The sequence below is a fragment of the Mchenga conophoros genome, linkage group LG22, assembly GCF_057382185.1.
Source record: "Mchenga conophoros isolate Kocher_MC1m ecotype Shallow Benthic linkage group LG22, M_conophoros_male_GT1.1, whole genome shotgun sequence".
NCBI classification, from domain to species: Eukaryota; Metazoa; Chordata; class Actinopteri; order Cichliformes; family Cichlidae; genus Mchenga; species Mchenga conophoros.
The window spans coordinates 6,312,597-6,326,396 of NC_140546.1; the positions used below are offsets into that span (position 1 = coordinate 6,312,597).

At 40.8% G+C, this 13,800-nt stretch overlaps 1 protein-coding gene across 3 annotated transcripts; it reads right to left on the reverse strand.

The window, feature by feature from the left end:
* Positions 1 to 69: 69 nt before the first annotated feature.
* Positions 70 to 13,787, reverse strand: LOC146548645 (uncharacterized). Of its 3 annotated transcripts, XM_085262839.1 has the most exons (12): positions 13,521 to 13,787; positions 12,863 to 13,009; positions 11,886 to 12,104; positions 10,313 to 10,420; positions 9,557 to 9,712; positions 8,108 to 8,236; positions 7,557 to 7,677; positions 7,289 to 7,464; positions 5,513 to 6,794; positions 3,814 to 3,960; positions 3,285 to 3,437; positions 70 to 2,752 (listed from the first exon to the last, which is right to left on the reverse strand). In XM_085262839.1, exons 4-12 carry the CDS (start codon positions 10,379 to 10,381, stop codon positions 2,259 to 2,261), a joined length of 2,727 nt encoding a protein of 908 aa, XP_085118965.1. In that variant the 5' UTR covers positions 10,382 to 10,420; positions 11,886 to 12,104; positions 12,863 to 13,009; positions 13,521 to 13,787; the 3' UTR covers positions 70 to 2,258. The 3 variants fall into 3 exon arrangements, with proteins under 3 accessions (XP_085118965.1, XP_085118963.1, XP_085118964.1); XM_085262837.1 differs by lacking the exon at positions 11,886 to 12,104; XM_085262838.1 differs by lacking the exons at positions 11,886 to 12,104; positions 13,521 to 13,787 and adding an exon at positions 13,310 to 13,504.
* Between the last annotated feature and the right edge of the window lie 13 nt (positions 13,788 to 13,800).

Sequence of the window (13,800 nt, forward strand, 5' to 3'; positions counted from 1 at the left end):
CTATTCTAAAAGTGAGATTTGAGAAGTTGAGGGATCCACTGTGGACAGCCAGACCCAAAAGAGGCAGAGTGACTGTATCATGAATCGTTTTATTTCTCAAATGTACTGTCACAGTTTACAACACAACTATACATTTTAATACACAGCAAAATAAATTCATTTCATACAAAATTAAATCTGAGAAATAATAGTCATGTGAAGCTAGACTGTATTCCAGTCTGTTTTTCCACCAACGTTCACATATTACCGAGTCAGTAACACAGTAAGGACTCGTACAGCCCATGAAGCACAAAGCCATGTGATCCCTTCATCAGGTTTGCCTGCTTCACTGTGGCTTTAATTTACAGTTTTCAAAACTAATAAATGATGATGATGAATCCTGCTACCATTTAAGTTTTCAAAGTAAAATGTAACAAGAAGAGAAAATACAACCATTTAGTCTCCTTTCAGATGTTTGTGTTGAAGTAAATGAGGAGCAAGTACACATACACGTCCGCTCAAACAGCATACACATTAAACAAGTTGATATTCTTGAACTCTGTTTTTAATTTCGCCAAAACGGTATTTCAGTTTCTCCTCAGAAAGAGCCGGGAAACCAAGAAGACAATTACACAATGACTCAAAAATGTCTACAGAGCTAAACGGGAAGATGAAGCCACCGTTGGTTACCGAGCTGATTCACAAAGAAATATTTAAACAACCAATCAGATTAAAGTCAGTTAACATCACACGATCAATACCACCAGGACAGCCTGCCTGAAATGAAAGTTACACCTGACCTTGGATCTTGTTGGATTTCATTGCTGTGTCAATAATTAACCAAGCAATAAATTAATAAATAGATCAATAAATAGTTACTTGTGATTGCAACACTCTGATATACAGTACAGTATATTTCCAGGTTTACTTGTAAATACTTCCACTATTTACATCAGCAAAATACTGCACACACACACACACACACACACACACACACACACACACACACACACACACACACACACACACACACACACACACACACACACACACACACACACAATCCTACAGTGACGCATGTCCCAGTCAAAGATTTACAGGTCCTGTCACAACACTCAAACACACCGAAAACTCTTTAGGATTTCCACACAGACACACTGAGGTGCTCTCCGTTTGTCACACTTGTGCAGGGAAAGGAAAAAATCTAATAAATTCATTTTTAAATAAGAATTACATTGCTCTTTTTTTAATAATCTGTGTATTTGTTTATATATATTACGCTGTACACATTGTGTTTGTATATATTTGATTCATGGGCAGCATCTTGAGTTCAGGGGAGGTTAGTGTAAGCTCAGGAATGAAAGGGTTTTTTATTAAAGCATCATTAGGTGGTTTTGCATGTTTATGCTTCTAAATATGTATAAATATATACTCACCACTTCCCATTATCAATACACCACTTTTGTCGATTGTTTCCTTCTTTCTAGAAAGACACAGATGTAAGTTTACCATGTCAAATATTTAGATTGCTTCGTACATGTTAAGTACTGTCATTTCCTTCTGGCTAAATTCAACAGCACTTTGACAACCAAGCTTAGAAACATAAAAACTGCCACGTATACTATATATTTGAATTGTGAATGCCAGCTTCCACGTGGTGAGCTCTGAACAGATAATCATCCTGTGTGTTCATCACTAGGGAGTGTAGATGTGCGTCCTGTCTCCTGCTCTTCTCAGGCAGCTTGCTTGTCCAAACCAAACAAAAGCATATGATTCAGTGAGAATGTGTCATACGTGGGCTCTTGTGCTCTGTGCTAATTCTCAGCCTAGTTCTGTATAAAAATGACTCACGTCTCTGGAACTCTACTGGAGGGATGAACTCCTGTCTTTTAAAGATATTGCCTCATTTGGTGTTTTGATAATGGCGGTGGAGAACACCCTCAAACATGCTGATCTAGATTTGCCACAGCAGGTCACTGCAAAGGCCACATCACATGATTCACATCAGTTTTACCTTTTTGTGACCCCTTCTTATCTATGGAGAACAATGTCTTCCACCAAGGCTCCACAACCATAAAGATAGAAATTTCCATTACAGGCTAAGGTGATTACTCAGAACAACTTTGCATTGGTTTGGGGGAAAGAGACACTTCAAAGTAAGGTTCAGATATTTTGCTCTAAAATTGATCCTAATGAGAATGCATACACTAAACTGTAGCACTAAACATGCAAAACTACCTTTTTGGTGATTCCAGAGATCCAAATTACATGTCAAGTTGTCAGAACGGGAATGGATTATTTTTGTTCACCATCTCATCTGACCCGCTGCCTGAGACGACTTCAGCGCCAGCCTGTGGGACGGAGCCTCTAAATTGACCGTCACCTGATGGGTGATTTCCTTGAAAGACACCTGAGTGAATCATTCCAGTTCCCATTAAGATGGAGCCTGGATATCCAAACTGCACCATTCCCACTCCTCCAATGGGGGAGTTCATGTTGTGTCCTAATTGTGGACTCTCATTGATATAAATGGGATGTATCATTTGTGTTTCTGGACCTATCTGAGATGCCTGAATCATACTGATGGAAGAATTAGACATTTCCAGAGTATTCAATGATGCTGAAGGATTGTTAGCTCCAAAAGTGGGAGTTGGTGCACCATGGGGGGAAGCTATGGTCGAAATGAAAGGGTTGGAGTATGAGGGTGATGTTTCAGCAAAAGCTCCTGGTTTTAGCAAAGGGCTGGATGTCATGCCCGCTGTTTTGAAAGTGCCTGGGAAATCAAGGAGAGTGGCAGGAAGATGGAGGGTTGAGGGGGAAGGACGGAGGGAGGGAGTTAAACACAGTTTGAAGAATTCCAGTAAAGAGAAAATGTGCCAAGGCAGAGCAGAGAGAGGGGTGAGAAGGGTTATACATCTGCTGGTTAATGTACACTAGTCTTTATACAGAGTAACTTCACTAATGCTCTCTCACACACACTAATGTACAGAACAACATCTACACACTACAGCAAGGCCACAGGGGCAGGAAGGGGAGGTAAAACACACGACCACAATAAGTTTCTCCATACAAACCTACTGATAAATATTAGCCATCACCCCTCTCATCTTATCTTTGAATGACTTCAGACGAACACAAGTGGAATGCATTTTTAAAATCAGCAGGGAGTGACTTTCATTTGTCAGGTCTTCGAGGGTGTTCATGCATCCGTTTGAGTCAAGCGCACCACAAATATTTCCACATGATGAATTTGTCAGAAAAGTTACTTTTCACCCAGACTGACGCGTCATTTTTTCTGTCCTTACCGATGGCTTGTGTTTGGGCGTCAATGAGAGGGCGCTGTCTGGGTTTAGGGTCAGATGAAAACAGATCGTCCAAGTCAACCAGTGATGCCTCTGCTGAGCCCAAGAAGGAAGCAGTCTTTCGATACATCGCGTCTTCCTGCTTCGAGTGCTTTCCTGCAATAAAATAAAGGTCCAGTTCTACTCTAAAAGGTGTTTTCTTTTGGGGACAGGTCAGGGAAGAAGAGAGAGCAAAGTGGAAGAGAAGGTTAATAGATTAAGACTGTTAGGTGACTGCTGACTGACGGGGAAATGAGGATGAAAACAAGGAAAATGGTGACAAGTGCAAATCACCATGTATGGACACAATAATGAAGGTTTAACGAGTCCCCACTTTCAGGATATTAATTAAAGACAAGCCAAACATTTAGTCAATTAAATCAGAGCAGAGTGTGTTATAGGTGATTATACACAGACAATCAGTGTTTGCTCATGGGAATAATGGATAAATGACACAAACATGTATTCAGACAGTGTGTAGAATGTGATGTACCTGTGCCATTGCCACTTGTGTTGCTTGATGCACCCCAGGGGTCATTGGATTTAGATGCTCCATCTCCAAAGGGGTCACTAGATGGGGAGGAGTCTAAAGGTGGAGCAGGTGCACCCCATGCATCGTCTGTACTGGCAGGAGCCAAAGCTAGATGAGTAAATTAAACAGACAGGTTCAGGTGATGGAGAAATAAATGACAGAATTAACTCCTCTGGTTATTCCAGAGTTTTGGACCATGCTACTCAGCCTTCTTCAACAAAGACATAAAGGTGCCACATGTGATGTAAGTACAGAAATTCAGTCACAGGTCTTTCTACAACTAATAAAAATCAGTTTCCAAAATCAGTTTTCATTCATGACTGTGTAGCCACATCAGACACCACCTCCATTGTCAAGTTTGCTGACGACACTGCTGTTGTGGGCCTGATCTCCGACAACATCGAGACGGCCTACCTGGAGGAGATTAGGAACCTGGAGACCTGGTGCCAGGAGAATAACCTCCTCCTAAACATCAGCAAGACTAAGGAGCTGATCGTGGACTTCACTACAAAGCAGGCGAGGAATTACAAACCCCTCATCATCAGTGGCACCACGCCAGTGGAGAGAGTGGACAGTTTCCGATACCTGGGTGTCCACATCACTCAGGACCTGTCATGGTCCTGTCACATCAACACCCTGGTTAAGAAAGCCCGTCAGCGTCTCTTCTTCCTCAGAAGACTTAGAGACTTCCATCTGCCACTGAAGGTGCTCAAGAACTTCTACTCCTGCACCATGGAGAGCGTCCTGACGGCAAACATCTGCACCTGGTTTGGGAACAGCACCAAGCAGGACAGACGAGATCTGCAAAGGGTGGTGCGCTCGGCAGAACGCATCATTCAATCAGAGCTCCCTGACCTGCTGTCCATCTACACCAAGCGGTGCAAGTCCAAAGCTAGGAAGATTATGATGGATCTCTCCCATCCCAACAATGGACTCTTCTCACTGTTGAGGTCTGGGAAGCGCTTCCGCTCCCTTAAGGCCAAAACAGAGAGAATGAGGAGGAGCTTCTTCCCCCAGGCTATTCGGGGCCTGAACCAGGTGTAGGACTGGACTCTCCCAAACACGTCACTATAAGACTGGACTCTCACACACGTCACCACACATTTCCTATAATCCTATAATTCCTATAATTTATAATCCTTATCTTTATAATCTCTTCTGCTATTTGCACATTCTTTACTGTAAATTCCTAAGTTAATTTGTAAATTTTTGTAGTAAAGTGTAAATTGTAAATATTGTAAAACTTTTCTTCTGTCATTTAATGGTCGGGCATTGTACAGCTACAAGCATTTCACCCCCATGTCATACTGTGTATGGTTGTGTGTGTGTGACAAATAAAATTTGAATTTGAATTTGATATGCCTTTTTGTGAATGTGTGCACTTTAAAGTGCCATGTAAAACTCCACAGTGGAAATGAAAGGCATATACACCTACTTACAATGCATTCTCAGTGCAAGGAGTGGTGAGCACAGCAGCCCCACCCACCTTCTGTTGATAAGGGTCAGCCAATGAAAAAAAGTTGGCATCTTTTTTCAGATAAGTATAACAGTCATTTTGAACTACGACTAATTCAAACCGGTTAGAAGTTAGCAAAATTCTTCAGCTTTACGTTCTGAGAAGTACTATCCATATACAAGTATTTATTTGTTTGTTTCTTACCTGAAGGCCCCCATGGGTCATTGTCTGCTTTGGATGCATCTCCAAATGGATCAGAATTACTGGTAGGTGAAGAAGCACCTGCCGTGGTCCCCCAGGGATCTGACCCGGTGGCTGGTGGAGAAGTGGCTGGGGCTCCCCATGCAGCTGTGCTACTCTGAGGCGAGCTCACTAGAGGGGCATCGAAGGGATCTGTGGCATCTATCTTTGGTGGACTGGATGGTGCTGTGAATGGGTCTTCTTTAGGTGGTGTTGTTGGTGCAGCAAAGGGATCTTCCTTGGTCGGTTTAGATGTTGTGGAGAAGGGATCCTCTTGAGGTGGAGATGTTGGGGCAGCGAAGGGGTCATCTTTTGCATGTAAAGATGGTGTAGAGAACGGATCCTCTTTGGGTGGTGTTGTTGGTGCAGCAAAGGGATCTTGAACAGGTTTGGTTGGCACTGAGAAAGGATCTTCTTTAGGTGGTGTTGTGGGAGCAGTGAAAGGGTCCTCTTTCCCTGATGACGGTTCTGCAAATGGGTCCTCTTTAGGGGGTGTTAATGCTTTTGCACTGAAGGGATCATCTTTTGGAGAGCTAAATGGATCGTCTTTAGGTGCATTAAATGGATCGTCTTTAGGTGCATTAAATGGATCGTCTTTAGGTGCATTAAATGGATCGTCTTTTGGGGTACTGAAAGGATCTTCTTTAGGGGCACTAAAAGGATCATCTTTTGGGGCGATAAATGGGTCATCTTTTGGAGCTTTGAAAGGATCATCCTTTGGAACATTAAACGGATCATTGTTAGAAGAGCTGAAAGGGTCTGGTTCATCTTTCTGAGCAGCAAATGGATCCTCCGTGTCTTTGGGGGCACTGAAAGGGTCTGAACTGTCCTTTGGGGTGTTGAAAGGTGTTGATGCACTAAAGGGATCTTCCCCATTTTTCGGTGCCGCAAAAGGATCTTCCCCATTTTTCGGTGCCACAAAAGGATCTTCCCCATTTTTCGGAGCCGCAAAGGGATCTTCCCCATTTTTTGATGCCACAAAAGGATCATCATTAGTTTGATCTGCTGCAAATGGATCTTTATCAGGACTTGTTGGAGCCCCCCAGGGACCACTGCTAGCTGCTGTTTCAGTTGTGTCAGGTCTTGAGGGGGTGCCCCATGGATCTACGGCCTCTTTAGGTTCTTTGGGGGCTCCCCATGGGTCCGTTTTTACTTCCTCTTCTTTCTCTCCTCCCCAAGCATCAGTTTTAACATCAGAACCTTTATTAGCATCCTCCCATTTTAGCTCCTCTTCACTCATCTTGGCCTAGCATATCGTTGCAAAATGGTTAATACAAATAATTCATATGCCATAATAATTTCATATACCAAAATGCTATATGCTGTGGCTAACCTCCATTTAATGGCACAATACAGACGATAGTTGTTCTTAATCAGCACATACAGTAATTAAAAATATATAGCTAGGTTAGACTCTTACTACTACTACTACTATAGTTGCTGGATAGACTGCAGGTTCTTGGACTGAGGCAGCCCTAAAAACCAATGGAGATCAAACTGCAACACATCATAGGAATCTGCAATGGGCTTCTCAATATATAACTTCTGCCTATTGAGATTTTTTTGTTTACTTTAATAAAACAGAAGGCCTTCAAATGTAAACACATTGGCTAAATGTTTGGAGAGTTTCCTCGTTAGCCTACCATTTATCGGCAATGGCTTTTTATCTGAAATAGAGCCTCTTGGCAGCATCATATTGGCGTAATGTTCGATCTTTCTACACCTGTGCACTGTACTTACCCGTCTCTCTGTTTCTTTCTTCTCAGCTTCCTGTTTAAGCCGCTCTTCTTTGCGGGCGGCGAAGGAAGCCGTCAAGTCAGCTACAGAGGGTATGTTGTCCAAAGATGGAAGCCCTGAGGCCCCAGGTACATAACAGGGCTTATAGTTTGGATCCTTGACGTTGTCCGTAGATGATGCTGGTTAGAAAGTAAGCAAAAGAATATAAATGATCAGTGAAGAAAACCTGTTGGAACAACAGTATATAGCAGTGATATAAAAAAAGGCTTACCAGCTGCACTTTTTGATGTCTTTTCTCTGGTTTTGACAGCAAACTCTCTCTCTTCCTTTAGTTTCTCATCGTCCTCCATAAGAACAAGAACAACCTTGGCCTTGTCTCTCACATTTACACCCTAGCACAAATATGGCTACAATAAGCGTTCACTTGGCTCTGACCATTTCAGAAAAATTATTTAAGCCTGAAATACTTGTGCTTGAAGAAAACCCCAATGCTTTTTGCTAAACAAGATCAGAACTATTCAAGATCTAATTTAAAACAAACTATAGCACATGATTAAAAAAAACAAAAAAAAAAACAAGTTTATTCATGCTGTAGAGAAATTAAATGTGTTTGTTACTCTGAAAAGGTTTTCAGTTAGGAGTATCTTAAGGTGATTGAGGCAGCAAACCTAGACTACACTTTCATTCTTGCTGTAAACCTGGTCTGAAGGTTAATGACATAAATATTATAGTACCAGTAACTGTCTTAATGCATAGCATGAAATCCTTTAATGGAACCTAAAAGACTACATCCATTTGACATAATCAGGAAGTGTGTATCACCTGATCTTTGCCATCCTTTTCTACAAAGCGGTACTCTGTGAGAGCTTTGACAATGTAGATGTTGTCTTTCATCTTCAGAAGCACGCGATCATCACCGGTCTTCAGCAGGTACTCCAGGAGTGTCAGGGACTAGGATAAAAAACACATGACAACACAAACTCATTTATATACAATAAAAATGCAGTTTCCTATCACTACAATGCTTCTTGTTTTATCTGCATTAGGGAATAAATAGGACAAGTAAAAAGGAACAAAAAATATTGGTGCAATGGATGAAAGATAAGAAAAACAACTGAAAAGACATAATTTCTCTGGAACTGATGAGCCAACACTGAGTCATGTGGCTGACTGGCAAAGCTGAAATGGAAGCAGTGATACGGCTGATGTTCAGAAAGTAATAACTGCCACTTAATAGACTAAACTGTGCTTTTAAAGAGAAACTAAATATATTTTTGCTGTAAGGTTTTTTGTTTTTTTTAAACACTAAATATTAAAAAACTTTACAAAGTTAAATGTTTATTTTTAAAACCTTGCATATTCCTATATAGATACTGTACATGCTACTTAGATGAAGAATACCTTCTATCTTCTCTGTTGGTCCCATCAGGGGGTCGTGACAGCAGATCAACTGCCTCCATCTCACCCTATTCTCCGCATCCTCTTGTGTCACACCAACCCTCACACCAAGCTGATAGAGGGTTCCCTATGTGCTAGTTTACTGTTATGCTGTTCTACTGAATTCAACTTACACAGTCTGTTTTATTAGATTATTTTTGCTTTTCATTTGATAATGGCTGCACAGGAAACAAGTAGAAACAGTGTTATGAAACTTAAGGGTAAGAGGCTTGGGGAATAGTTGAGGAGTTTAACCAATGCAACAATCCTTTTATTGTTAATCACAAAAATAAAACAAAAGCTGTGGTATATGAGGTTTTACATGCTGCCCTCACTCTTATTCAAACAATCAACACTGCGATGGATTAAAACTCAAACTAGTTCTTTTGTGTTAATTTTATTGATTTATTGTTTCCTGTCAGTCATTCATGTAGTTTGGAGCAAACTGCAACACACAGTCTGTACAGCCATGTTTTGAACAGGCACAATCACACAGACATATTCAGTGACTGTATCGTGTAGCTGTATCAACATAACATGATTTTGCATGTGGTGCATTAAAGGGACATCTGGAAACTGTAGCTGCAAAAAAAAATAAAAAAATAAAAAAAATAACCCTCACTTCAGATGGGCACCGCATTGTAGAGATGAGTAACAGAAGACAGAAACTGACTATATCTGAAGATGAATGTTTCCCATCTTTTTTGTGAATAAATGGACAATTCCACACTTAACATCTCATCCCCGAAGAATCCAATATATGTCTGAAACCAGCATCTATCCTCTAAAGCAAACCCTTCTTTGTTCCAGTGTTACTCCTTCACCGTCGCTCACCTTGTGGATATGTCTCCAGTTCTTGTCGTCTTTCAGCCGTTTCCAGAGCATTGTCATGATCTCATTACAGGCCACAACGTTGTACGTTAGGTCGGAAATGTCGGCCATCTGAGAGCTGGATGGGCCCCATGGGTCATTGGATGTCGCCTCTCTCACCTGCAACAGAAGTAAAGAGAGTAGAAAGAGGCCAAAACAGCTTCAGGAAAGTTGAAAGTTTGAGATGCTAACTTATAAAATGTTAACATCAGGGTTTTGGAGGACTGGCAGCAGCAGGGCATCTCATTACATGAGCCATGCTACCAAAGATGTTTAGTAATCAGTTCTCAAGGACATTATTGATCATGTTTGAGATCAGCATCCAAAAAAGGAGTTCATCTCTATATTTTCTTTGACTCTAAGAAATTCAGGTTCAGGGCTTAAAATTGATGGTTTCTGCTTTGTTTTAATTAGTAGGGTTTTTACTTGAGTAACCCTTTAGTCACTCTAACCTCTTAAAGTATAAGCAATTGTTACCACACCAGACGACTTGAATTTAAAGCTACTAGTGTTCAAACACATGCCAGAAATGTATTATTTGTTGTGCATACAATGATGCACAGACTACATAATAAATATTTACCTTTATTGTCCTCCTAAATTTAACCTACATAATTTTTTAAATATTATTTGCATTACTGGATGAGGTAATATTGAATTGAAAGGCTGAAAACATTATGGTTTTGAGGTCATACACAATTTAAATCTAGCTTCTCCTACCTTGACCTCGGCCTCAGAGTAGTTCTGGACCAGGTTCTTCAGCTGTCGACGGAGCATAGAAGACGTCATGATGTCCGGAGGAGAGGTGGGGAATCAAACCACCGCGATCTGATTTAGAGAAAACATGAGAACAAAGCAAAAGAAAACACAAAGAGTTCTAAAAATGTAACATTTTTGAAATTTTTGGGGATTTCTACATCGATTACCAAGGAAATTTACCCTAACTTTTATCTGAAGCTACATCCACATATACATTTTTTTGCTAATTGTGCATCATTTTTGTAGTTGACGGTTGGTCGATAATGGAGATGAAGCAGAGGTTTATTGTTTTGTGAAAATGCTATCTTTATTTTAGTCAGATTGCTTGGTTCAACATAACTGGTGTTCTGATTGCTAAGACCCAGTAAAATGTTATGTTGGACCAGGAACTACCCAGCTGTTGGCCTATTCAGATCAGTTTTTCATCAGACAGCAAATTGGAAGAAGATAAACCCCATCTTTCAGCTTGTTGCACAATCAGTGAAGCAGCACAAGACTTTGACTTATAATAATGACTGAAAATCTTGTAGATCCACATGTCTAGGAGCATGTGTGTGATAAAAACACTCACAAGATTTGGTGTAATTTGAAGTGCAGCGTCTCTGATGGGCTCACTTTATGAGCCGCAGAGAGTGAGCACTTGGACGGAGACTCAGGTGGAGTTTTTTTTCTATAGTTTCAAACAGCAACACTTTGTTTCTGTAATCACAATCAAACCTTTACAATTAAAAAGCCCACGAGTCGTTTATCAAGCTATTTCTTCAGTAGCCCTTAACATGAAAAGGAGATCCTCCCATCAAACACCTGTTTGTTTTATACACCGACAGCTGTATAATCTATACAAATAAACTGAGTGAGTTTGTCAGTTTTAAATTTGACCGTCCTGCTTCTGTCTTTATAGCAGAGATACCTGCAGCATTACAGGGTGAGTCAAAAGGGAAGTCACAATAGCTCTATGACATTTATTTGCTAAAGCTCAAGTTATTTTATACTTTCCTGTTTTATATCATTCATAAAAACAGACAATATACTAATAAATGATGCCATTTTATATATTATTATTATTATTATTATTATTATTATTAATCCAGGCCAGGCCTACACTGCTTTTTGAAAACTTCACTCCGACTTGAACAAAATTCCATCATGGATATAAATTTGAGTGACCTCTAAGTTACATATGGGCAACGTATGTTGAACGTGAAATGTGAAACAAATGCAAACAAACAGCAGGGTGCAAGATGCTAGCAGGCAGGGGACACATGGAACGCCATAACCAAGTAGCTGGCAAAGTATACAGGAACATCTGTGCCGAGTATGGCCTGAAAGTTCCAAGGTCAAAATGGGAGACGCCCCCTAGGATGGTCGAGAATGACTGAGCTAAGATCCTGTGGGACTTCCAGATACAGAAAGACAAACTAGAGATAACTAACCAACCAGACATAGTAGTGGTGGAGAAGCAGAGGAAGAGGCCGTAACAATAGTGAATGACAGCAAAATCAAGAAGAAGGAACACAAGAAGCTGGAGAAGTACCAAGGGCTCAGAGAAGAGCTCGAGAAGTTGTCAAGGGTAAAGGTAACAGTGGTCCCAGCGGTGATCTGAGCACTTAGTGTAGTGACCCCCAAGCTAGGCGAGTGGCTCCAACAGACCTCTGTCCAGAGGAGCGCAGTCCTAGGAACAGCAAAGATACTGCGCAGGACCCTCAAAATCCTAGGCCTGTGGTAGAGGACTCGAGCTTGAATAATAGACCACCTGCAGGGCCGAGACGGGAATTAGCCACTGTTTCCCTAATGCTTCGCTGAGGCATGTTAATGCCAAGTTTTGCCTTGTCATTCAGTGACAATCATTTTTTATTTGTTGTTATTTCTACAACATGCATCTGCACAAACTTTTTTAATTAATTATTTAGAAAATTCTGTTAAAGTGGATGCTCAATTAGCTCGTAGGCTAAGCAAGTCAAGATATGCTGCAAGGCTAGATGCAGCAGCCCATGGTTGACTCCAACCTGAGGTTATTTGCTGTGTGTCCATGTAATCTTCACTGTGCTATTAAATGAATTCAAAAAAGCCCCCAAACTAAAAAAAAACAACAACTAAAAAGCAGTCTGTTAACGCTTTTGTCAGATGATAGGAATCATTATAGTTGCTAGTGCAGAGGCAAAACTCTTACATAAAAATCTAAATGTCATGCATGGTGTAGATGCCACAAATGGAGAAAAACACTGTGAAAGACACAGTCAAAGAACTGCTCTTTCATTCAGCTATGAATACTGGTTTCCCTTTGAGCCCGAAAACCCCCCCCCAAAACGCTTCAGTCTGCAGCTGCATATAAAGTTATGTTTTTTTTTGTACTTCACTCTGGACCAATACAACTCTGACCTACTGGCCTGCTTTTTAATCTACAACTCAGTTGATTTTGACGATGGCAATGCCACATATAACAGTAATCAATACACAAATCATATGCAATGCAACTATATGTTCTCGCGCATGAACAACACAGTGACATACCTTCAGTAAAATCGTCCTCTGTTGTAAAAGTCTAACTTTCGGTTGTATTTGTGCAGCTCCTGGCTCAGTTAGCATTCATCCTGCTGATCCCCTCTTCCTCCTGCCTGCATTGGTTTGTCTGAGGATGTCAGAAACCAGATCCTAACGCTGCAATGAGAAACCAGTCAACATATAAAAGAGCTGACCAGTGGGAGGTACACATAACTGACTGCAAAGCGTAAACTAACCTAATGTAGGTGACAGCTTTGTCACTGCGACAAACATATATCCCCACCTACGTTAGCTCAGAATCTAGCTGAGCTACAAGCTAGTTAGCTACCAGGGCATGTTAGATAAATTTTAAGAAAAGAAAAGATAAAATTGCATGTTTAGCGCAACTGGATACTTAGTCTTAGGATACGCAGTCGTGGTGTTTGTAACAAGAGTCAGGGTAGGTGTTTTCAGGACCTCGGAGAGCGACTGAAGACGGTCAGCAGGCGTCAATATGGCTAACAGCCAAGCGGTGTTGTCAAGGCAGCGAGCTCCATCATAAATATCCGATTTTAGTGTTCAAATGGTGGGATATATTCCACGAAACGTCCCCTGCTTTTAGTTCAAAACTACAACTGACGTTTTGCATATCAAACATGCATATTTACAGTAAAAATAAAGCACTAACCATGAGCAGATATTCAGGAATCTTCGAGGAGACGACACGACCGGACGGTTTCCGCTTCCGCAGTTTTCAGCACCTGCCAGGCCACGCCCCCTCTCAAAATTAGTGTTATTTATGTCTTTATATATTTATTTATTCATTGATTGATTTAAATTCCCAATATAAACAATCTAGTTCTCTTTTGTGCCAAAAAAAATTTTCTTTTTGTTTAAAATTTAAAATATCATTCAGTTTTATGGTAGTAAAGTACAATTTTTTTTCTGTTGCCTACGGTTACGGTCTA